This window comes from Moschus berezovskii, chromosome 9, assembly GCF_049115385.1.
Source record: "Moschus berezovskii isolate FMDL1 chromosome 9, NW_MosBer_1.0, whole genome shotgun sequence".
Taxonomy (NCBI): Eukaryota; Metazoa; Chordata; class Mammalia; order Artiodactyla; family Moschidae; genus Moschus; species Moschus berezovskii.
In genome coordinates, this window is record NC_142468.1 from 61,761,685 (window position 1) to 61,784,173 (window position 22,489).

Sequence of the window (22,489 nt, forward strand, 5' to 3'; positions counted from 1 at the left end):
GGGCGGGAGGAGAAGGGGATGACAGAGAATGAGATGGCTGGATGGCATCACCGACTCTGTGGACATGAGTTTGAGTGAACTCCGGGAGTTGGTGATGGACAGGGAGGCCTGGCGTGCTGTGATTCATGGGGTCGCGGAGAGTCGGACACGACTGAGCGACTGAACTGAACTGAACTGAATACACTCACTGAATGTTTCATCTTGAGTGAGCCATATCTGTGTCTCACTTTTCTCATCAGTAAAAGGAAGATGTTGAAAAAACACCACACAACTCATTTGGCTTTACGAGCAATCTATTAATACATTTAAAACGCTTAAAGGCAGCCCGCAACTTAAATATAAAGTGGAGTGGGTGAGAATTATGGTGACGTAGAACAGCTGCGAGTGAATGTCGGGGAAAACCCTGTGGTGACATAGAGCATATCCAGGGCTTGTGTGAAGCAGAAAACATAAGTACTGAAGGGCCCCAAGGTCCGGATGAGCCCGACGGGAGTCACCGAAGGTGGAGGGCAGCTATGAGAGCGCAAAATGGGTTCCATGAAAGCACTTCGGATAGGGAAGCACGTTCCCAACCAGACAGCAGGGCACTCGCTGGTCAGTATCCCAGTAACAGAGCAGTGTGGGGTCGTTTTCTCCTGCAACTTAGAGGGTGCAGGGAGGCAGCCTGCCTGGCCCACGGAACCGCGGATCTTTCCACGCACTGAGGGGAGTGGTGGCCTCTGGCGCTATTTGAATATTGAGAGCCGGCGTGTCTGGGGCGGGGCCAGGACGGGGCGCGCCCGGGAAGGGGCGGAGCCGGGGCCGTGGCGCCAAAACGCAAACATGGCGCCTGAGCGGTTAAGGAGCCGGGCGCTCTCCGCCTTCAAGCTTCGCGGATTGCTGCTCCGGGGGTGAGTCGGCCGGATAGCTGGCGGGGTAGGAGGGGAGAGCCAGGGCCAGAGCGCCGTGCGGGGCAGCGGGATGAGCCGCACGCGGAGAGGGAACCTGGCCTCTGGCCTTAAGATGACAGAGACCGTGAAAGAGTTCTAAGAAGCGAAGAGGATCTGGCGCTGCCTTCTTAGATTCCCCGACGCGGACTCGTTAAGTTTCTCCCGGAAGGGATGAGGCTCTCCTGCACTTGCCAAACAGCCGGAGAAGCGGCGATCGGTTCCGAGGCATCCGTATATTAGCGCGGTGCCTGGGCGCTCTCTGCCTGCTTCGTCTTTTCCTCTGCGGCATGGGAATACCAACATCGCTGATCACGTGGTTACGGAGACAGCGAATGAGAGACCTGGGAAAGCCCATTGCTTGCCAGTAGCTGTCAGATTAGTACAAATTGTGGGCCCTGCCAGCCCTCTCAATTTTAGGTCAGGTCCTATTCTTGAGAGAGAATTCCTGAAGGGTTAAAAAGTGGGTAGGTTTGAAGCATGTCTTCTTCTTTTTTTTTTTTAAAGATTTCCTTTAGAACTTCTCTTGCCATATCCGTGTTTTCTACGATTTGTAGAATGATCCTATACAAGATTTTTCTCATTAAATCTGCCTTAAAAAAAAAAAGAATACGGTATTTACATATGTAAATACCTGCTGGACGCGATACACGTCTCTACCAGGTTTTGATTGGTCGTGTGTGTAGAGTTTTTTGGTTTGTTTTTGTGAAAATGAGTTTTATGGGACTTTTACCATGTTTTGGGGTTAGTGAACAGGGGCAAGAGTGGATATTCTGTAGGAGAAAATAATAAATTCTGATTATTTGATTGTTGATCCCCGACATTTAAAAATACAAGCAATAAATCAGTTATTATTTTTCTTTTTACTTAGGGTTTGACTTAACACCGAGCTGTCATTCATTAATTCAGTCAGAAATACACTGAAATATATTAGCTGCAAAATACTTACGGAGCAAGGGAATAGGAGAGTACAACACTGCGGAGGTCGGGGGCAGATAGTGTATTAATTATTTATTGCTGCGTAACTCATCACCCCCAATTTAGACGTTTAAAAGAGCAGGCACTTAAATTCTCACATTTTCCATGGGTCAGGAATTCAGATAGGCTTAGTTGGGTCCTTAGCTTCACCGTCTCTCAAAAGGCTGCAGTCAAGATGCAGTCATCTCACAGTCAGTTGGGCAGGGTTTGCTTCCGAGTTCATTCAGTGGTTGGCAGAATTCAGTTCATCCAGGATTGTCTGACTGAGGGCTTCAGTCCTTGCTGGCTATTGGGCCTCCCCAACATGGCAGCTTACTTTATCAAAACTAGCAAGAGAGTCTGCTAGTAAATGAAAGTCACCATATTTTGTAACTTAAGGCAAGAAAGTGACCTCTTGTCACTTAAAAATGTTTATTTTTAAAAGTACAATACAGTAACATATTTGATCACTTGTGCCATATTCTGTTATTAGAAGCAAGTCATTAGGTCCAACCTACACTCAAGAAGAGGTGATTAAACAAGGATGTGATTACCAGGTGGTGTGGATTATTAGGGGTCATCTTAGAAGTCTGTCTATCATGGATATTAAATAATTCACAGTTATTTACTTTCAATTGTGAAAAGCATCCGAGGAAAGAAGTGCTGTGATAGTGTATAACCAGGTGTATAAACAGTTCTAGAGTCAAGAAAGGCTTCATTAAAGAATGATTTGGGAAAAAAAAAAAGAATGGTTTGAACTGAGTATGAGCAGGACTTGAGTAGTTAAAGAGTAGGGGAAAAGTGACCATATAAAGAACTTGAAGCAGAAGAGCAACAGGAAGTCCAGAGACACTGGATAAGACCAGTGAGATTTGACAGGTACCAGATACAGTATGACTTTGTTCTATCCTAGTAGCTTTCCCAAGATTCACCCAATACATGTGTGATTTTAGGGAATCAATCATGTTCTATAATAAACTAAAGGGATGTGACACCCACACATGAAACAATAAGCAGCCTAAGATATATGACTATAACAATTAATATTGATATAAAGTATAAAGTTGTAGTCCACAAATACAGAATGGCATGGAATTAGCTAATTGTTTAAGGAGACAGTGTTCACTCTGAGAATTATTGTTATTTAAATCAAGAATTCATGTGATTAAAAATTTCAGTTTTATTGCTTATGGGGGGCGGGATATTCAAATGTCAAAGTGTTTTCTAGCCCATTTTTTTTCTTATTTTACAGTTGAAAACCATGATGAAATTACTGGAACTTGAGCAAATGCATTATCAAGTTAATAAATATTTATTTAATTGTCTGTTATATTCAGAACATTGATGCAGACTGAGTTTATTAATGTCAAGTAATACATAGTACAAGGCTACTTGACGTAGCAGATGTAAGGTACCTATAAGTGAGATTAACAATTTCAGAAGGAAAGGGAGATTGCAGCTGGTAGAGCTGGTTTAGGAAGTCTTCCTAGAAGAAGGATGTGATTTGGGATTTTAAGAATGGTTCTGTTGGCAGTGGGTAGGAGAAAGATTTTGTTCAGAAAGCACAGGTAAGGGGAGTATTGTTTGCAGGGAGGAGTGAGTGAGTAGGTCTTAATTTCAATGCTGGATTGATGAATGTTTGCCAGATTTTGGCATAAAATGTGTAGCCTTAATTACCAGTCTCTGTTATCAGCGAAGCTGTTAAGTACCTCACAGAAGCTCTTCAGTCTATCAATGAAATAGAGCTTGAAGATACACTGGAAAAGATCATCGATGCAGTTGAAAAGCAACCCTGTAAGTAACATTTTCGGTAACTTATATTGTTCATATAGTTCTACATCCTCAGTTATCTTAAAAAGTTTAAGGAGAAGTTGAGGACTCAGTATTGAATGTCCTGGTGGCATGAGACATACTGCTGGTAGCACTTGTTGCTAAGGTTGGAACCTTGGGGCATTCCCAGAGACTCTTTTACAGTTCTTCCCTTTTATGGATTTCCCTCTGATTCCTTTATGGTCACTTTCTTTTCCCTGTATGCCTATTTCTTTGTGTTACTTCAGTTCAGTTCAGTTCAGTTCAGGTGCTCAGTCGTGTTTGACTCTTCGTGACTCCACGGACCACAGCACTCCAGGCCTCCCTGTCCCTCCCTCTCATCTCCATTGAGTCGGTGATGCCATCCAACCATCTCATCCTCTGTTGTCCCCTTCTCCTTCTGCCTTCAATCTTTCCCAGCATCAGGGTCTTTTCAAATGTGTAGCACTTCGCATTAGGTGGCCAAAGTATTGGAATTTCAGGTTCAACATCAGTCCTTCCAATGAACACTCAGGACTGATTTCCTTTAGGATGGACTGGTTGGATCTCCTTGCAGTCCAAGGGACTCTCAAGAGTCTTCTCTAACACCACAGTTCAAAAGCATTAATTCTTTGGTGCTCAGATTTCTTTATAGTCCAGCTCTCACATCCATACATGACTACTGGAAAAACCATAGCCTTGACTAGACAGACTTTTGTTGGCAAAGTAATGTCTCTGCTTTTTATTATGCTGTCTAGGTTGGTCATAACTTTCCTTCCAAGGAGTAAGCGTCTTTTAATTTCATGGCTGCAGTCACCATCTGCAGTGATTTTGGAGCCCCCAAAAATAAAGTCAGCCTCTGTTGTGACTGTTTCCCCATCTATTTGCCATGAAATGATGGGACCAGATGCCATGATCTTAGTTTTCTGAATGTTGAGCTTTAAGCCAACATTTTCACACTCTCCTGTTTCACTTTCATCATGAGGCTCTTTAGTTCTTCTTCACTTCCTGCCATAAGAGTGGTGTCATCTGCATATCTGAGGTTATTGATATTTCCCCCGGCAATCTTGATTCCAGCTTGTGCTTCATCCAGCCTAGTATTTCTCATGATGAACTCTGCGTATAAGTTAAATAAGCAGGGTGAAAATATACAGCCTTGACATACTCCTTTTCCTATTTGGAGCCAGTCTGTTGTTCCATGTCTAGTTCTAACTGTTGCTTCCTGAGCTGCATACAGATTTCTCAAGTTAGTTACTTTTAAATGTTTGAGGGAAAAAAGAGTGAGTGAGAATAACTTTCCCTTCCTGCCTCAGCCTTTCTTGAGGGATCTTTTTGTTAAATATTCAATCTTTTGCCATAAGCATGGACCTACAAAAGAAAAATGCTCTTCTCCTAGAAAAAAATGTCTAGTTTCTAGAGCACTGAAGGAGGGAGGTGGGTGTGGCTTGCTCTCATAGGTTGTACAGATGCTGGTTTCTTCAGTTAAATGGGTGGAAACTTTCTATGATAGAGGAGAAATTGCTATTATATCTCATTTTTACTTCTAAGTGCAGAATTTTAAATAGATTTGTTTTTTCCTTATAGTTGAAAATTTAGAAATTATTAATTTTAGAAAATTAGTATACATTAATGGCACATGATGGCATTTTGCCTGAGAACATACCACAGTGGTTAAGGGCGCCCAATCTGGAAACAGGCTCTGGTTTGTGTTGCTCTCTGCTCCTTCCAGTTATGTTCATCAGTAGGTTATTTGAGTTGCGCTTGGAGTTGCGCTTTCCTCATCTGTAAGACATGGCTTGAACATCAGTCTTATAGGACATCTATCCAGTAAATGCTTGTGAAGTACTGAGCATAGTGTCACTTGTTTACTAAGGGCTTAATAAATGGTGGCAGTTATTGTTATTACTGTTACTCTCATGTCTGTTGAAACATAGCAGTTGTGGGGACTTCTCTGGTGGCCCAGTGATTAAGAATCTGCCTTCTAGTGCAGGGGAGGTGGGTTCTATCCCTGATAGGGGAACTAGGATCCTGCATGCCATGGGGCACCTGGAGAAGCCTGCATACTGTAATGAAGACCAAGCACAGCCACACACACAAGAAAAGGAAGAAACATAGTAGTTGTGATGAAAAGTTATACTAATGTAACCATATTAACCTAGGAGCTTACAGAAGCATTTGTATACCTGAATGTATATTGCTAAACAATATTTAGAAAGCTGAGGCATTTGACTGTGTATCAAGGTATTATAAGTGTATTTGCGAGAAGAAAATTAAGATATTTGAGATAAGATTTTGTTAGTTACTGTTCTAACCTAACATGTTTTTTCCTCCTAAAACCTATGTAATGAGAATCTTGGGGTTAGTGTTTACAGATTATTTTAAGGAAAAAAAACCGTGTGTGGAGAGAACTAAATTGTATGCCTGTTTTTGAAATTTGACTTTGAACTTGTCTTTTCAGTGTCATCAAACATGATTGAACGATCGGTAGTGGAAGCAGCGGTCCAGGAATGCAGTCAGTCAGTAGATGAAACTATGTACGTGGACAAATCTTACTTTTTCCCTGTACAGAAGTGTTATTGATTACTTATTTTAAATTATTTTCTTGGGAAAAGAACCAGTGGTTACCATTTCTACAGTGGTTCTTTCTTTGTGTTTCTTTTTGGTGATAGCTTACAGTATAAGCTATCGTTGGGCTTCCTGGTGGCTCAGATGGTAAAGAATCCGCCTGCATTGCGGGAGACCTGGGTTTGATCCTGGGTTGGGAAGATCGCCTGGAGAAGGGAATGGCTACCCACTCTAGTAGTCTGGCCTGGAGAATTCCATGGACAGAGGAGCCTAGTAGGCTATAGTCCATGGGGTTGCAGAGTCACACGACTGAGTGACTCTCACTTCACTACATTATAAACCTCAATATTACATGACTCATCTTTACTATTTTTATCTCAGTATTTGAGATTTTGATGTGTTTTACCATGACAGACTTTTGCCACTTACCCAACTGATTTACTATTTTATATGCTACAGGTGAATTGAATTGATTATTCAGAGGTATAATTTACTTTTTATCTTAGGAAAGGGCTGAGTTCCGAAAGTTCAGGGACTTAACTTGGGTAACATGCTGAATGGCCAAGAAGGGTAGAACCTCAGCTTTATGACTTATTACCCTGTCTCATGCTGTTAGAGCTTAGGAATTTATATGGCAGTAATTTTTCTGGGTTTTATTCCCAAGTGTACCTCTTTCCTTTCCTCCTTTGAATGTAATACTTCTTTCCAAACTCACAGGGTTTAACTGCAATGAAAACATCTGGGAAAAATGAAGAGAAACAGTTTTAACATTTTTTTTCCTACTGGGGCAATGGAGATAATTGAAAGGAGTCGTTACTCCTTTTGGTCAGTAGTTTTAATCTTTTTTTTTTTTTTTTTGCTATATGATAGGTTTTTGTTGGTTATCTATTTAAAATATAGCAGTGTGTACATGTCTATCCCAAAGTTTTAATCTTTTTCCTATTAGAACTTATTAGAGCTGCAAAAAATAGAGAAATTAAGCTATTTAAATTTTATCCTTGCTAACTCATTGTTTAAGAAACTAGAGTTGCTGCTGCTGCTGCTAAGTCACTTCAGTCGTGTCCAACTCTGTGTGACCCCATAGACTGAAGCCCACCAGGCTCCCCCATCCCTGGGATTCTCCAGGCAAGAACACTGGAGTGGGTTGCCATTTCCTTCTCCAATGTGTCAAAGTGAAAAGTGAAAGTGAAGTCGCTCAGTCATGTCTGACTCATAGCGACCCCATGGACTGCAGCCTACCAGGCTCCTCCGTCCATGGGATTTTCTAGGCAAGAGTACTGGAGTGGCTTGCCATTGCCTTCTCTGTACCTGCTCCTAAATCCCTCATTAGAAATTCAAAACAATTGTATCAAAGTATAAGGATTATCATCCTAAAATAGGCATTAAAGTTACCCATTGTTTCTGTCAAGCTGTTCATATGCTGCTGTGCTGTGCTCAGTCGCTCAGTTGTGTCTGACTCTGCAGCTCCATGGACTGTAGCCCTCAAGGCTCCTCTGTCCATGGGGATTTTCCAAACAAGAACACTGGAGTGGGCTGCTATGCTACTGTCAGCCAGTATAGAGGCTGAGTGGGGACTGAATTATAAATGATCTTTGCAACTCCAATTGTCAGAAAGTCATTATACTATAGCAGAAGGGAGAGGCTCTCATCATTATAGATGCATAAGGAGCATGGGTAAGTTAAATAACTTGCTGAGACTGATCCACTAGAAAACCATGGAGCTGTGCCTAGAATCAAGGCTTGCTTCAAGTTCCCTGGTTTTCTGCTTCTCTAGAGTAGGCGCTACCGACAGGAGAGCATGAAGGTTTTTTTACTATTTTCATTTTGGGAAATAGATATAATTTTAGGGAAGTTTTTTTTTAGATTGGAATATTTATGCAGTAGTGATGAGAATACCTGGAGTAACTGGCAAATTTGGCCTTGGAGCATGGAATGAAGCAGGGCAAAGGCTAATAGAGTTTTGTCAAGAGAATGCACTGGTCATAGCAAACACGCTCTTCCAACAACACAAGAGAAGACTCTACACATGGACATCACCAGATGGTCAACACCGAAATCAGATTGATTATATTCTTTGCAACCAAAGATGGAGAAGCTGTATACAGTTAGCGAAAACAAGACCAGGAGCTGACTGTGGCTCAGATTGTGAACTCCTTATTGCGAAATTCAGACTTAAATTGAAGAAAGTAGGGAAAACCACTAGACCATTCAGATATGACCTCAATCAAATCCCTTATGATTATACAGTGGAAGTGAGAAATAGATTTAAGGGACTAGATCTGATTGATAGAGTGCCTGATGAACTCTGGACGGAGGTTCGTGACCTTGTACAGGAGACAGGGACCAAGACCATCCCCATGGAAAAGAAATGCAGAAGAGCGAAATGGCTGTCTGAGGAGGCCTTACAAATAGCTGTGAAAAGAAGAGAGGCGAAAAGCAAAGGAGAAAAGGAAAGATATAGAGAGAGACGCCCGGCTCCCGGCGGCGCAGACGCGAGAGACGCCCGGCTCCCGGCGGCGCAGACGCGAGAGACGCCCGGCTCCCGGCGGCGCAGACGCGAGAGACGCCCGGCTCCCGGCGGCGCAGACGCGAGAGACGCCCGGCTCCCGGCGGCGCAGACGCGAGAGACGCCCGGCTCCCGGCGGCGCAGACGCGAGAGACGCCCGGCTCCCGGCGGCGCAGACGCGAGAGACGCCCGGCTCCCGGCGGCGCAGACGCGAGAGACGCCCGGCTCCCGGCGCAACCGACCACGTGCAGAATCGTGGCTGAGAGGAGCTGCCCCGCACCCAGGGTTAGGGCGGTGGCCGAGAGGAGCTGTACCACATCCAGGAGGCGGTGGCTGCTTGGGAACCGGAGGCCGAGAGGAGCTGATCCACATTCAAAGCAGGAGGGGCGGCCTTGAGGAGATACCACTCGTCCGAGGTAAGGTACAGCGGCTGGGCCTTGCTGGAGCAGCTGGGAAGAGGTACTCCACGATCAAGTGGAATATAAGAATCCAGTGTTCTGGGGAGGAAGGAACAAGATGGCGGAGGGATAAGACGGCGAGACCACTTTCTTCCCCACAAATTCATCAAAAGAACATTTGAATGCGGAGTAAAGTCCACAAAACAACTTCTGAATACTGGCAGAGGACATCAGGCTCCCAGAAAAGCAGCCATTGTCTTCTAAAGGAAAGAGAAGAAATCAAGCTCCACCCACCAGAACACTGACACATGCCTCCCTAACCAGGGAACCCGGACAAGTCACCCGTCCAACCCCACACACAGCGAAGAAACTATGTAATAAAGAGAACTCCACAAACTGCAAGAAGAGGGAAAGGCCACCCCAAGCAAAGCAATATAAGCAAGATGAAGAGGCAGAGAAATACCCAGCAAGTAAAGGAACAAGATAATTGCCCACCAACACAAACAAAAGAAGAAGATATAGGGACTCTACCTGATAAAGAATTTCAAATTTTGATGGTGAAAATGATTCAAAATCTTGAAAGCAAAATGGAGTTACAGATAAATAACCTGGAGAAAAGGATTGAGAAGATGGAAGAAAGATTTAATAAGGACTTAGAAGAAATAAAAAAGAGTCAATATACAATGAATAATGCAATAGATGAGATCAGAAACACTCTGGAGGGAACAAACAATAGAATAACAGAGGCAGAAGACAGGATTAGCGAACTAGAAGATAAAATTGTAGAAATAAATGAAACAGAGAGGAAAAAAGAAAAACGAATTAAAAGAAATGAGGACAATATTAGAGACCTCTGGGACAATGTTAAACGCTCCAACATTCGAATCATAGGAGTCCCAGAAGAAGAAGACAAAAAGAAAGACCATGAGAGAATACTTGAGGAGATAATAGTTGAAAACTTCCCTAAAATAGGGAAAGAAATAATCACCCAAGTCCAAGAAACCCAGAGAGTCCCCAACAGGATAAACCCAAGGCGAAATACTCCAAGACACATATTAATCAAATTAACAAAGATCAAACACAAAGAACAAATATTAAAAGCAGCAAGGGAAAAGCAGCAAATAACACATAAGGGGATTCCCATAAGGATAACAGCTGATCTTTCAACAGAAACTCTTCAGGCCAGAAGGGAGTGGCAAGACATACTTAAAGTGATGAAAGAAAATACCCTACAGCCCAGATTACTATACCCAGCAAGGATCTCCTTCAAATATGAAGGAGAAATCAAAAGCTTTACAGACAAGCAAAAGCTGAGGGAATTCAGCATCACCAAACCAGCTCTCCAACAAATGCTAAAGGATCTTCTATAGACAGGATACACAGAAAGAGTGTATAAACTTGAACCCAACGTAATAAAGAAAATGGCTACGGGATCGTACTTATCAATAATTACCTTAAACGTAAATGGGTTGAAATTTTCAAAAAGGCTAGGAAACAATTCTCATAACCATCAATAGTTCAGTGTTGAGTTCATGAATAGTTTTTAAAGTTTGGGACAAACTGTAGTATTTGCTATTTGAAGTACTATTTGTAATTGGCATATTACGATGTAACATTGGTCTTCATTTCCAACTTAAAACGCCTAAAAATGCCTAACAGATTTTTAGATTTGGGAATTTTAGTTGAAATGTATTTTACGATGTTACTAAACCTGCAGAAATATTGAAATATTTCAGAGCACTTATTCACTGTACATTTAATTTATTTTATTTATAAAAGTTATGAACTGTAGAAAGTTTTACTTGTTGGGTCAAATGCTTGTTGCTTCAAATGCTTGTTGCATTTGAAGTGCTAGTTACAACAAAATCAAATACCTTCAATGTATAAATGCTATTAAGTTTTTAAAGGACTCTGGAGTATAAGTAAGTTTGTTTAAAGAAATTTAGTCTATTCAACCTGAATCAGCTCTGTCAAACATTAATTAAAAGCCTCATTTTAAAAAAATAATAAATAAATAATGGTGGTGGGAGGGAGGGTTGGGAAGCTGGCTGGAGGTGGAGGTGGTGAAGTTTATAAATCTAATTAAAAATGAAGTTGCATTTCCATTTTCCAAATCCACCCATCCACCAGCGTACTGTGTCACTAGACATTATGTACGATTTTATTTTGCGACAGAAACCATTACATTTAAAAATTCATTACAGCAAGGTGAGTTAGACACATGATGGATGCAGCTTTAATTCTGCCATATATTATTACAGTTAAAATGTAAATGATGAAAAATATTTTGTGCTTATCAGCATTTATGTGGAAATGTGTTTTACAGTGATATATGATGTTATATTTCTATTATTATGATGAAAAAAAAAGCAATACAAAAAGACGAAGTGTTTATTAAAACATGAAAAAAAAAAGAAATAAATGGTTTTGCAGCACTGAAGAAATTATAGAAAGTAAATAAGCTAGATCAGACCTGTTTTATGTAGTAATTTTATAGTTTATTTTAATTATTTCAGTTGTAAAATATTGTTATACTGTTAATTAGTTCTGATTGTTCATATTAAACTATTGTAATGCAAAAAAATAAATAAATAAATAAAATTAAAAAAAAAAAAAAAAGGAAAGATATAAGCATCTGAATGCAGAGTTCCAAAGAATAGCAAGGAGAGATAAGAAAGACTTCCTCAGTGATCAATGCAAAGAAATAGAGGAAAACAACAGAATAGGAAAAACAAGAGACCTCTTCAAGAAAATTAGAGATTCCAAGGGAACATTTCATGCAAAGATGGGCTCGATAAAGGACAGAAATGGTATGGACCTAACAGAAGCAGAAGATATTAAGAAGAGGTGGCAGGAATACACAGAAGAACTGTACAAAAAAGATCTTCACGACCAAGATAGTCACGATAACGTGATCACTGACCTAGAGCCAGACATCTTGGAATGTGAAGTCAAGTGGGCCTTAGAAAGCATCACTACTAACAAAGCTAGTGGAGGTGATGGAATTCCAGTTGAGCTATTTCAAGTCTTGAAAGATGATGCTGTGAAAGTGCTGCACTCAGTATGCCAGCAGATTTGGAAAACTCAGCGCTGGCCACAGGACTGGAAGAGGTCAGTCTTCATTCCAATCCCAAAGAAAGGCAATGCCAAAGAATGCTCAAACTACCGCACAATTGCACTCATCTCACACGCTAGTAAAGTCATGCTCAAAATTCTCCAAGCCAGGCTTCAGCAATGTGTAAACCGTGAACTCCCAGATGTTCAAGCAGGTTTTAGAGAAGGCAGAGGCACCAGAGATCAAATTGCCAACATCCGCTGGATCATGGAGAAAGTTGTCCAGAAAAACATCTATTTCTGCTTCATTGACTATGCCAAAGCCTTTGACTGTGTGGATCACAATAAACTGTGGAACATTCTGAAAGAGATGGGAATCCCAGACCACCTGACCTGCCTCTTGAGAAACCTGTATGCAGGTCAGGAAGCAACAGTTGGAACTGGACATGGAACAACAGACTGGTTCCAAATAGGAAAAGGTGTACGTCAAGGCTGTATATTGTCACCTTGCTTATTTAACTTATATGCAGAGTACATCATGAGGAACGCTGGGCTGGAAGAAGCACAAGCTGGAATCAAGATTGCTGGGAGAAATATCAATAACCTCAGATATGCAGATAACACTACCCTTATGGCAGAAAGTGAAGAGGAACTCAAAAGCCTCTTGATGAAAGTGAAAGAGGAGAGTGAACAAGGTTGGCTTGAAGCTCAACATTCAGAAAACAAAGATCATGGCATCTGGTCCCATCACTTCATGGGAAATAGATGGAAAAACAGTGGAAACAGTGTCAGACTTTATTTTTTTGGGCTCCAAAATCACTGCAGATGCTGATTGCAGCCATGAAATTAAAGGACGCTTACTCCTTGGAAGGAAAGTTATGACCAACCTTGATAGTATATTAAAAAGCAGAGACATTACTTTGCCAACCAAGGTCCGTCTAGTCAAGGCTATGGTTTTTCCCGTGGTCATGTATGGATGTGAGAGTTGGACTGTGAAGAAGGCTGATCGCTGAAGAATCGATGCTTTTGAACTGTGGTGCTGGAGAAGACTCTTGAGAGTCCCTTATACTGCAAGGAGATCCAGCCAGTCCATTCTAAAGGAGATCAATCCTGGATGTTCATTGGAGGGACTGATGCTAAAGGTGAAACTGCAATACCTTGGCCACCTCATGCAACGAGTTGACTCACTGGAAAAGACTCTGATGCTGGGAAAGGTTGGGGGCGGGAGGAGAAGGGGACGACGGAGAATGAGATGGCTGGATGGCATCACCGACTCTGTGGACATGAGTTTGAGTGTACTCCAGGAGTTGGTGATGGACAGGGAGGCCTGGCGTGCTGTGATTCATGGGGTCGCAGAGAGTCGGACACGACTGAGCGACTGAACTGAACTGAACTGATGAGAATAGTGCTATTTAACCTCATTCAAACATGGTTATATTAGAAGTGTCTGAAGGTAAATTATTTTGTGAATTGTCCTTCTCTAACACTATAAGTGTCAATGATATAGTCAGAATTTGGGGGGGTAGTTCTTTTTCTGTTTACATCTTTTCCTGGGTCACTTTTGCATGATATTTTGGATTAAAAAATAGTTGGAAATGAATTACACCCTTTAATAATGTTGTAGCCTATAAAAGCAGTATATATTAGGAGATTTCATTTCTTTAAGATGTCACTATTTTATTATAAATGTTCTTTTCCAACAGATGACATTATTAATTAGAAGTTGATTAAATTTTTTGTTAGTTTGAGAGTATTGGCAGTGCTTCCTTTTCTCTGAGAGGAAAATATACAGGCTAAAAACCCTGTATTATTTTTGACAGTACAAAAAATTGTGTACATGATCTGTGGAAAGTATATGTGTATGACATAAGATTATAATGCAAGTTTTCTTGTTCACTTGGAATACTTATTTTTTAGTAAATCAGGTTTGTTCTTATGGGTTTTTTTTCAGAGATCATATCTTCAATATCATAGGAGCATTTGATATCCCACGCTTTGTGTACAATTCAGAAAGAAAAAAATTTCTTCCGTAAGTATGCCATCCATTGATGTTAAGCTAATTTCAAATGTGTATTTTTTTCAGAAGGTATATAGTCTTTCATTTTTGATCTATCTTTGTGTATTATGATAGTCATAAATAGACATATTCTTTTTTTTCTAGTTTGTTAATGACCAACCACCCTGCACCAAATTTATTTGGGACAGCAAGAGATAAAGCAGAGCTGTTTCGTGAACGATACACAATTTTGCACCAGGTAAGTTGGAGGGTGAGAAAGAGACTGTTTCAACTTAGGTTAGACTCAGGAATAATCAGAGGGTGGGCTTTTGTGCTCTAAAGTTTGTCATTCAGTAGACTGTTGTTGGGCTTTCTATGTTTGAGACCATATAGAGGATACGGATATGAAAAAAATACTTTAACAATCATGGTGATGGTAAAAATAGTAGCTAACATTTTTCACATGCTTTTGATATGCCAGGAATTGTTTATTACTTTACAGACATTGCTTATCATTTTATCATCATAATATCAACATTCAGTATGTATAAATGCTATTATTCCCATTTTACAGATGGGGAAACTGAGACATAGAGAAGTTTAGTCACTAGCCCAGAGGTTATATCTAGTAAGTAGAGTGAGGATTTGAATCTAGTCAGTCTGACTTGAGCCCAACATTTGCCTCCTACACTGTAGTCTATGAAGTTGAAGACATGTGCACAAATAAAATATAGAGTAGAATTTTATACATGCTTTAGAAGAAATACAAAGAGAATGCATTCCATAGAAAAACCAGAGATGGCTTCAGGGAAACGATGGCATTTGACAGGGACCTTGATTGCTTTGATTTTGTGGAAATGGGGGAAAGGTGGTGAACAGTGTGAACAAAGAGCAAAAGTTAAAGTGGACTTTGTGCAGGAAATGATGAGCACTCAGTCCTTCGTGTGGAGAGGAAGGCTCGTGAAGAGGAGTAGCATGGGATAAGTCTGTAAAGTCAAGTGGCAGCTAAATCATGGATGTGCCTTGGATGCCATTCTTGGGAGTTGGACTCTGTTCTCTTGGTACAAAGAGCTTTAAAATACCACAGCGATTCATTACAGCAGGTTCCTTGAAAACTTCCTCTCTCAGTAGATTTTAGAATGAATTAGAGTATGAGAGATGGAGAAGGCAATGGCAACCCACTCCAGTACTCTTGCCTGGAAAATCCCATGGATGGAGGAGCCTGGTAGGCTGCAGTCCATGGGGTCGCTAAGAGTCGGACACGACTGAGCGTCTTCACTTTCCCTTTTCACTTTCATGCATTGGAGAAGGAAATGGCAACCCACTCCAGTGTTCTTGCCTGGAGAATCCCAGGGACGGGGGAGCCTGGTGGGCTGCCGTCTATGGGGTCGCACAGAGTCGGACATGACTGAAGCGATTTAGCAGCAGCAGAGTAGAGAGAAGACTTACAGGTGTCTGTGATATTAGTCCTGGCATAAATGATAGCCTGAATGAAGGCAGGCAAGGGGAGCAGAAAGAGGGGACAGTCCAGGAACATTGAAGCCACAGTTTCACGGTGACTGGACAAGAACAGGAGAGTGAAAACTCAAAGATGATTAAGGTTTTGAGGCTGAGAGAGTACACGGGTAGCATAATGGTCATAAGTTAACAACTAGGAAAAGGAGACGGAGAAGGCAATGGCAAGCCACTCCAGTACTATTGCCTAGAAAATCCCATGGATGGAGGAGCCTGGTTAGCTGTACTCCGTGGGGTCGCTAAGGGTCGGACACGACTGAGCGACTTCACTTTCACTTTTCACTTTCACACATTGGAGAAGGAAATGGCAACCCATTCCAGTGTTCTTGCCTGGAGAATCCCAGGGACGGGGGAGCCTGGTGGGCTTCCGTCTATGGTGTCACACAGAGTCGGACACGACTGAAGTGACTTAGCACTTAGCAGGAAAAGGAGAAGGGGGAAGGTGATGGCAGGTTCTATTTCAAACAGTTGAGTTCAGGTCGCCAGCAGGATATCAGGTGAGATGCATGTCTGCAGCGAAAGAAAGAGATCTGGGTAGGGAAAGAGATTGAAGGGGCATCTGCCTCGAGTCACAGGTGAGGCTGAGCTCCTGAGAGATGACGAAAAAGGGAAGAGGATAAGTTTGGGGGTAGGTTAGGGTGGTGTTATTCGGCAGAAGCACAGGGAGGTTTCAAGGAGGAGAGGGTGGTCAGCAGGAGTTAGCACTGAGCAGAGCTTGAAGAGAATGAGCCCTGAAGACATCTATTCTCTCCTGCCTCTATCCTCTACACAGTGCTGCCAGAATGCTCTTCCCAAAGTTCAGCACTGATTCTGTAATGATTTTGCTCACAAGTCTTTCAAGGAAGTTTACTGCTTATTGGATTAAGTACAAATCTTCCAGTCACACATTTTTGGCCTAATCTCTACTTTTCCCTCAGAAAAATAGTGGAGCCAAAACTGAAACGTGGAATTTTTCTGTTTCTTCACTTCTTCTGTGACTTTGCGTAAACTATTCACTCTCTTGCTGCTCTTCTGTCTTATCTCTACTGTTGAAACCCTCCTCATTCTGGAAGGGCCTTCTCAGATTCCTCCTGTTTTCCAAATCTCTCCGTGATCTCCAGTTGGATGCAGTCTCTTTCTGCTTTTAACCCACTGACGACTCAGTGTGTCTCCTGTGTCAATTACTAAAGTTGGTCCTGCTGGGCATTCGGTGTGCGTAGCCCTGTTGTCAGACTGCACACTCCTTGTTTATTGCCTCCACCACATTTGGCATAGTGCTTTTCACAGAGAAGATGCTCAGTAAACACCACTTTCTTCTTTCTTTTAAAAAATTATGTGTTAGAGCCTACGATATTATTTGGGGGTGTCACTAAACCCTCCCGAGCCTCATTAAAAGGGTTGGATCTGGTGGTCCAGTGGCTAAGACTCCACACTCCCAATGTAGGGGGGTGTGTTCAATCCCTGATCAGGGAACTAGATCCTACATGCCGCAACTAAGAGTTCACATGCTGCAGCTGAAGATCCTGCATGCCTCAGTGAAGATCCAAGGTACCCTGTGCAACAGCTAAGATGCAGCACAGTCAAATAAATAAATACATACATTTTTAAAAAGGGTTAAATTTTAGTCCATGCATATTTTTATTGCAGTTATCTTCCTGAACACAAATCTGCTTTTACCATTCTACTTCAAAATTGTTGTTTTTTCAATTGTGTGTAAGACTAACTTCTTGGTTTGGCATGCAGAGTCTGTATTGTTAGGGCTTTTCTATTAGAGGTAATGGAAACTCAAACTGGCAAAAACAGACAAAAGAATTTCTTGGCTTGTGGAGAAGGTCCACCTGTGTCAAGCACGACTGGAGCCAGGTGTTCACACAATGTCCTGAGGCATCTAGCTCTTTCCATCTCCCAGCAACTTAAAAAAATTCATCTTACTTTCAAACAAATTCTCCTTCCGAGGTGACAGAGGTGGCTACTAGTGGCCTTAGTAACTCTTAGAGAGTTGTTCTTTTTCAAAAGTTCTAGTAACTGTCACTTATTGGTGCGGCTTTAGGCACTTATTCAACCCTGAACCAATCAGTGGCCAAGGGGATGGAGTACTTTGATTTGCTAGGTCTTGGTGGTATGTCAGTGGAGGGGAAGGGCACCTGCCCCACCTAAACTTTGTGTACCACAGTGCGTATGGGGCATAGTTTCCCAAATAGAGATTCCAGCCAATCTCTCGCATTATCTGACTTGTGCACCTTGTGATCCAGCTGTACTAAACTTCACGTCACTTCCCTAACGCTCCTTGACTCTTAGAACGCCTTCTGTGACCATCCCTTCCTCTGCCTAAAACAGCTTGTCTCAGTATCCTTTTGTTTCTTACTAGCAGAGTCTTTTTTATCATTTAGGATCTCATTAAATGGCCCCTTCTTCCCAGGCTCGTTGGTTGTATTGTGACCTGTTGACACTTCTTTCTCACTGGCCCCTGCTTCTGAGGATGACAGCTTTAGTCTGTCATTTCATATCAGCCCAGAGCGCACTATGGCCAGGTACACAATAGACCTTTTATATTTTTATTTTTTTTTCACAATAGACCTTTTTGAAAAAGCCTTAATGTTTCTTTTTAATTGCATTTATAGATATTTGTACATTAAAGTATGTGGGTTTTCAAATTTGTTGAGGATAAATAATAGTAATGTTAATTTAAGAACAATGGTTTGTCAGGGTGCTATTTTAATGAATAGCGCTCTGTTTTAAAGGTTTGCCTCAGTAATTCATGTGAATTTTTCTCTTTTCTAGAGAACCCACAGACATGAATTATTTACTCCTCCAGTGATAGGTTCTCACCCTGATGAAAGTGGAAGCAAATTCCAGGTTAGAACGTTTTCCTTATTATTCAGGGGGTGCAAGTATACAAGTTTAATATTTGTTGCTTAATTGTAATTTATTGAATTTTAAATGCAAATGAACCACTGATAACTGTTTAGGTAACTGACCTGTGTGTATTCCCTCTTGGCAAAGTCCATGCCTTGTGTCCTAGGCACTACAAATCTCTAACAGAATCATCTACTTCCTTCTTTGGGGCAGGCCCTGAGACGCTGGTAGCCCCCAGATAGTCTCTCACCACCAGGACAGAACCCTAGTCCTCCTGGTCCATTTGCTGACTTTCTGACAAACCCTCAACATTACCCATCTGGCCCTCACTCGCATTCTGAAATCCTGCTCTTTGCCCAGTCCAGCCATCTAGTGACCACCACACACTTGTTCAGTCAAGACACGTTATATCAGCTGGAGTGAAAACTTTACTGAAGGCACTAAGGAAACCACATTTCTAGAATGCATGAGAGAGCACAGACAGGCCACAGTGTCGTCTAGGGAGAGGGAGAATGCTTTCTGCCACGTGTGCTCCTTCTGCCGTTGTATTTCAGGAAGCAGTTACCAGACAGCACCGTCACTTTTGTTCCAGCCACGTACCTGGTTACTGTCAGTCCATCAGTGGCTTTGTTCCCTGCTTCAGCACATGGAACCCTGCTGGCGGACAGTCCTTAGCTCCTTCTGGCTAGGCCCCACCGTTTCTATGAGTTTCCACGTAACTTCTGAAGAGCCCAGGCTCTGCTTAGGTTCATTCAGTTCTCTACAGTGTTAGATCAGAATTCATAATGATGAGCAGTCCGGTAGATACTAAAACAATAATACTAGATAATGCTTAAATTAATGTTTGATGGAAGCACCATGAGGAGAAAACATTTATAGTGTTTGATAGTTTCTGCTATCAGAAAAAAATATTAAGTTTTGGAAATTGACATTATTTATATTTCTCTACCAATGATTGTCTGTGTGTTTTCTCATATATATTAGGTTTCCTATAGCAACTCAGATACCTACAGCCCAGAGGCATTATTTCACCTTTCCTCTTTGCCAAAGTAACATCAGTTCACTTCAGTTCAGTTCAGTCGTTGAGTAGTGTCTGACTCTTTGCGACCCCATGAATCACAGCACACCAGGCCTCCCTGTCCATCACCAACTCCCGGAGTTCACTCAAACTCATATCCATTGAGTCAGTGATGCCATCCAGCCATCTCATTCTCTGTTGTCCCCATCTCCTCCCGCCCCCAATCCCTCCCAGCATCAGACTCTTTTCCAGTGAGTCAACTCGTCACATGAGGCGGCCAAAGTATTGGAGTTTCAGCTTTAGCATCAGTCCTTCCAGTGAACACCCAGGATTGATCTCCTTTAGAATGGACTGGTTGGATCTCCTTGCAGTCCGGCTTAGCTAAATAATTTATTGTTCTTATCTTTCCAGGCTGTTTAATTTTGTATCCCTGTTGGTATATTATTTAAATCCCCATTTATAGTCCCTGTATGGCATTCTACCTTTGCAAACTACAAATATGGTATCCTCACTTTGTTATAGCTTTGTACTCCTGTGTTGCTTTATTTACTGATTGTGAATTGCAATATTTTTCTCAGTCTAAGTTGTCTTTTTATTCTTTTAACAGTCTTTTTGAAATACTTAAGTTCTTAATTATGTTGAAGTCTAACTTATAAGTTTTTTTTTAATGGCTCATATTTTTAGTATTGTTTCTAAGAAATCTTTACCTAATCCTGTTTTTAGGATACAGGTCTTTTCTTCAGATTTATTCCCAAGTATTTCATTTTTTAAAAACTTTTTAAAATGAACATTGTATTCTTGTATTGCTTGAGGTTCATGCTTTTAAAGAGAACTTCAATATCATATGTTAAAGTGATTATTATGGGATGTTGTGATTATGTCCTTTAAGTTGTTTGGTAAATGGTTGTATATATACTATAGATATTTCTATCCGTTAAGAAGAATGAAGTGTATCTAAATATAGTTAAATACAACTGAACTGAACTGAACTGAAGATGTATTAAACTTAAAAAGTTGAAGAATAATACAAATAATATGATTTCATCTTTGCAAATAAAACAAACTGTATGGGTATGTGTTTATAAATTATGTATGTGTGTATTAATATATTGTTAGGATTATATGTGTAGAAAATGGTCAGAAAGGATTTCTTTTAAAATAGTGCCCCAATTATTACTACCTTTAACTTTCTGATAAAAATATAATGATCAAATTGAGAATATAAGTAATAATGACAGACTTTCAAAATACTAAATAAAGTTACAGTAGAATATAACTTTTTAAATAGCCCACTAATTTGCAGGCGCTGAAGAGACTGACAAATAAAATTCATATTCTTCTATATTTTAAAGATAAATATACTTATCATTATTCAAAATAATATGGTATGAAACTTCAGTCATTGGTAGGGGCCTGTGTTGACATAGTGTTTCTTTAGGCATAATTCTTCCAAGCATCATCAGTTGCTATTTTAGCTTTCTGTAGGATAAAATTATATTTTCTAAGTTTTATTTGACTTTCTACTGTAAAATAGGTCTAAATATTGCAATGTGAACTCAAAATTTACTTATTTTTATATTAAAAAAAGATTAGTTTCTTAAAGGAACATATTTTCAGTCCTTAAGAGTTTATTTTGTTTATTTTAGCTTAAGACAGTAGAAACCCTATTGGGCAGTACAAGCAAAATCGGAGATGTGATTGTTCTTGGGATGATAACCCAGTTAAAAGAGGTAAGTTAAACTTGATAAGTATCCGTCCTTTATTTTTAGCCTTCAGGCTGATGAAGTGTCAGTTAAATACAGCATTTTTACAGAGGGGACTGGAATGTATTCTTCATTGAAAGCAGCTACTTCAGGTACCAAGTAACTTTTTCATTTGCATTTGGTTTCCTGAGAAGACATCAGAAAGGAGTAACTTAGACAAGCCACCAGTTTGCATAGCCTGAAATTAGTTCCCCAGTAATCTCTGGTTGACTTCTCAGTTTCTAAGCATTCAAAGCTGTAGACTACATCCTGCTCCCTGGGAGATGCTGTTGGCTCCCTTAGGTGAAGGCACCTGGTGAGGTCCCTCTTGTGGCAGCCAGCAAGTGTCCCTGCTGCCCTCTCTTGATCGGCAGTAGTCATTGTTTGATACCTCTGAGGACTCTGAGTCTCAATTAAGTGATGGAAAAGCCTAGACTTGGAATTACTGAGTTTTTAAAAAATCCACAGTACTCTACTATATTCTGTTGTCAAAATTGTCATTATCTTAATTGTTTTGCCATTAGTATTCATTTTTACATAAATGTGGACATATTTCTTTTAATTTATTTTAGGGAAAATTTTTTCTGGAAGACCCTACAGGAACAATACAACTGGATCTTAGTAAAGCTATATCCTTCACTTTTATTTTTTTTTAAATCTGTATTAAATGAATTGGGGAAATTGATTATATATCATTTTCAAATTTACTTATTTGGGTACTTAGTGTAATTTCCATATGGTGGTGTAGGAATCTAGAGACATAATCCTAACTAGAGACAAAAATGTTTAATTCCCCCTTATTTGCTGTATCCAGACAAATCATTGAAAAAGTTTATAACATGCTAAAAATGATCTATATCTTCAGTATTACATCTTAGAATCAGATTTGGGGATATTTAAACCTAACATTTTTTAAGCTATAATCTATTCAGAGTTTTAAATGTGTAGTCTTTGAATGTTGGAGAAGGCAATGGCAACCCTCTCCAGTACTCTTGCCTGGAAAATCCCACGGATGGAGGAGCCTGGGGGCTGCAGTCCATGGGGTCGCTAGGAGTCGGATACGACTGAGTGACTTCACTTTCACTTTTCACTTTCATGAATTGGAGAAGGAAATGGCAACCCACTCCAGTGTTCTTGCCTGGAGAATCCCAGGGACGGGGGAGCCTGGTGGGCTGCCATCTATGGGGTC

General features: G+C 40.8%; 1 protein-coding gene across 2 annotated transcripts in view; it reads left to right on the plus strand.

The window, feature by feature from the left end:
- The first annotated feature begins 522 nt into the window (after positions 1-522).
- POLE2 (DNA polymerase epsilon 2, accessory subunit) overlaps positions 523-22,489 on the plus strand; it is a 38,239-nt gene continuing 16,272 nt past the window's right edge. For both annotated transcript variants that reach the window (XM_088839744.1, XM_055435457.2), the window contains exons 1-8: positions 523-890; positions 3,577-3,677; positions 6,130-6,205; positions 14,146-14,223; positions 14,356-14,449; positions 18,466-18,540; positions 21,205-21,288; positions 21,873-21,929. In XM_088839744.1, coding sequence (XP_088695870.1) covers positions 529-890; positions 3,577-3,677; positions 6,130-6,205; positions 14,146-14,223; positions 14,356-14,449; positions 18,466-18,540; positions 21,205-21,288; positions 21,873-21,929 — 927 coding nt within the window. In that variant the 5' untranslated portion in view covers positions 523-528. The remainder of the gene's footprint in view (positions 891-3,576; positions 3,678-6,129; positions 6,206-14,145; positions 14,224-14,355; positions 14,450-18,465; positions 18,541-21,204; positions 21,289-21,872; positions 21,930-22,489) is intronic.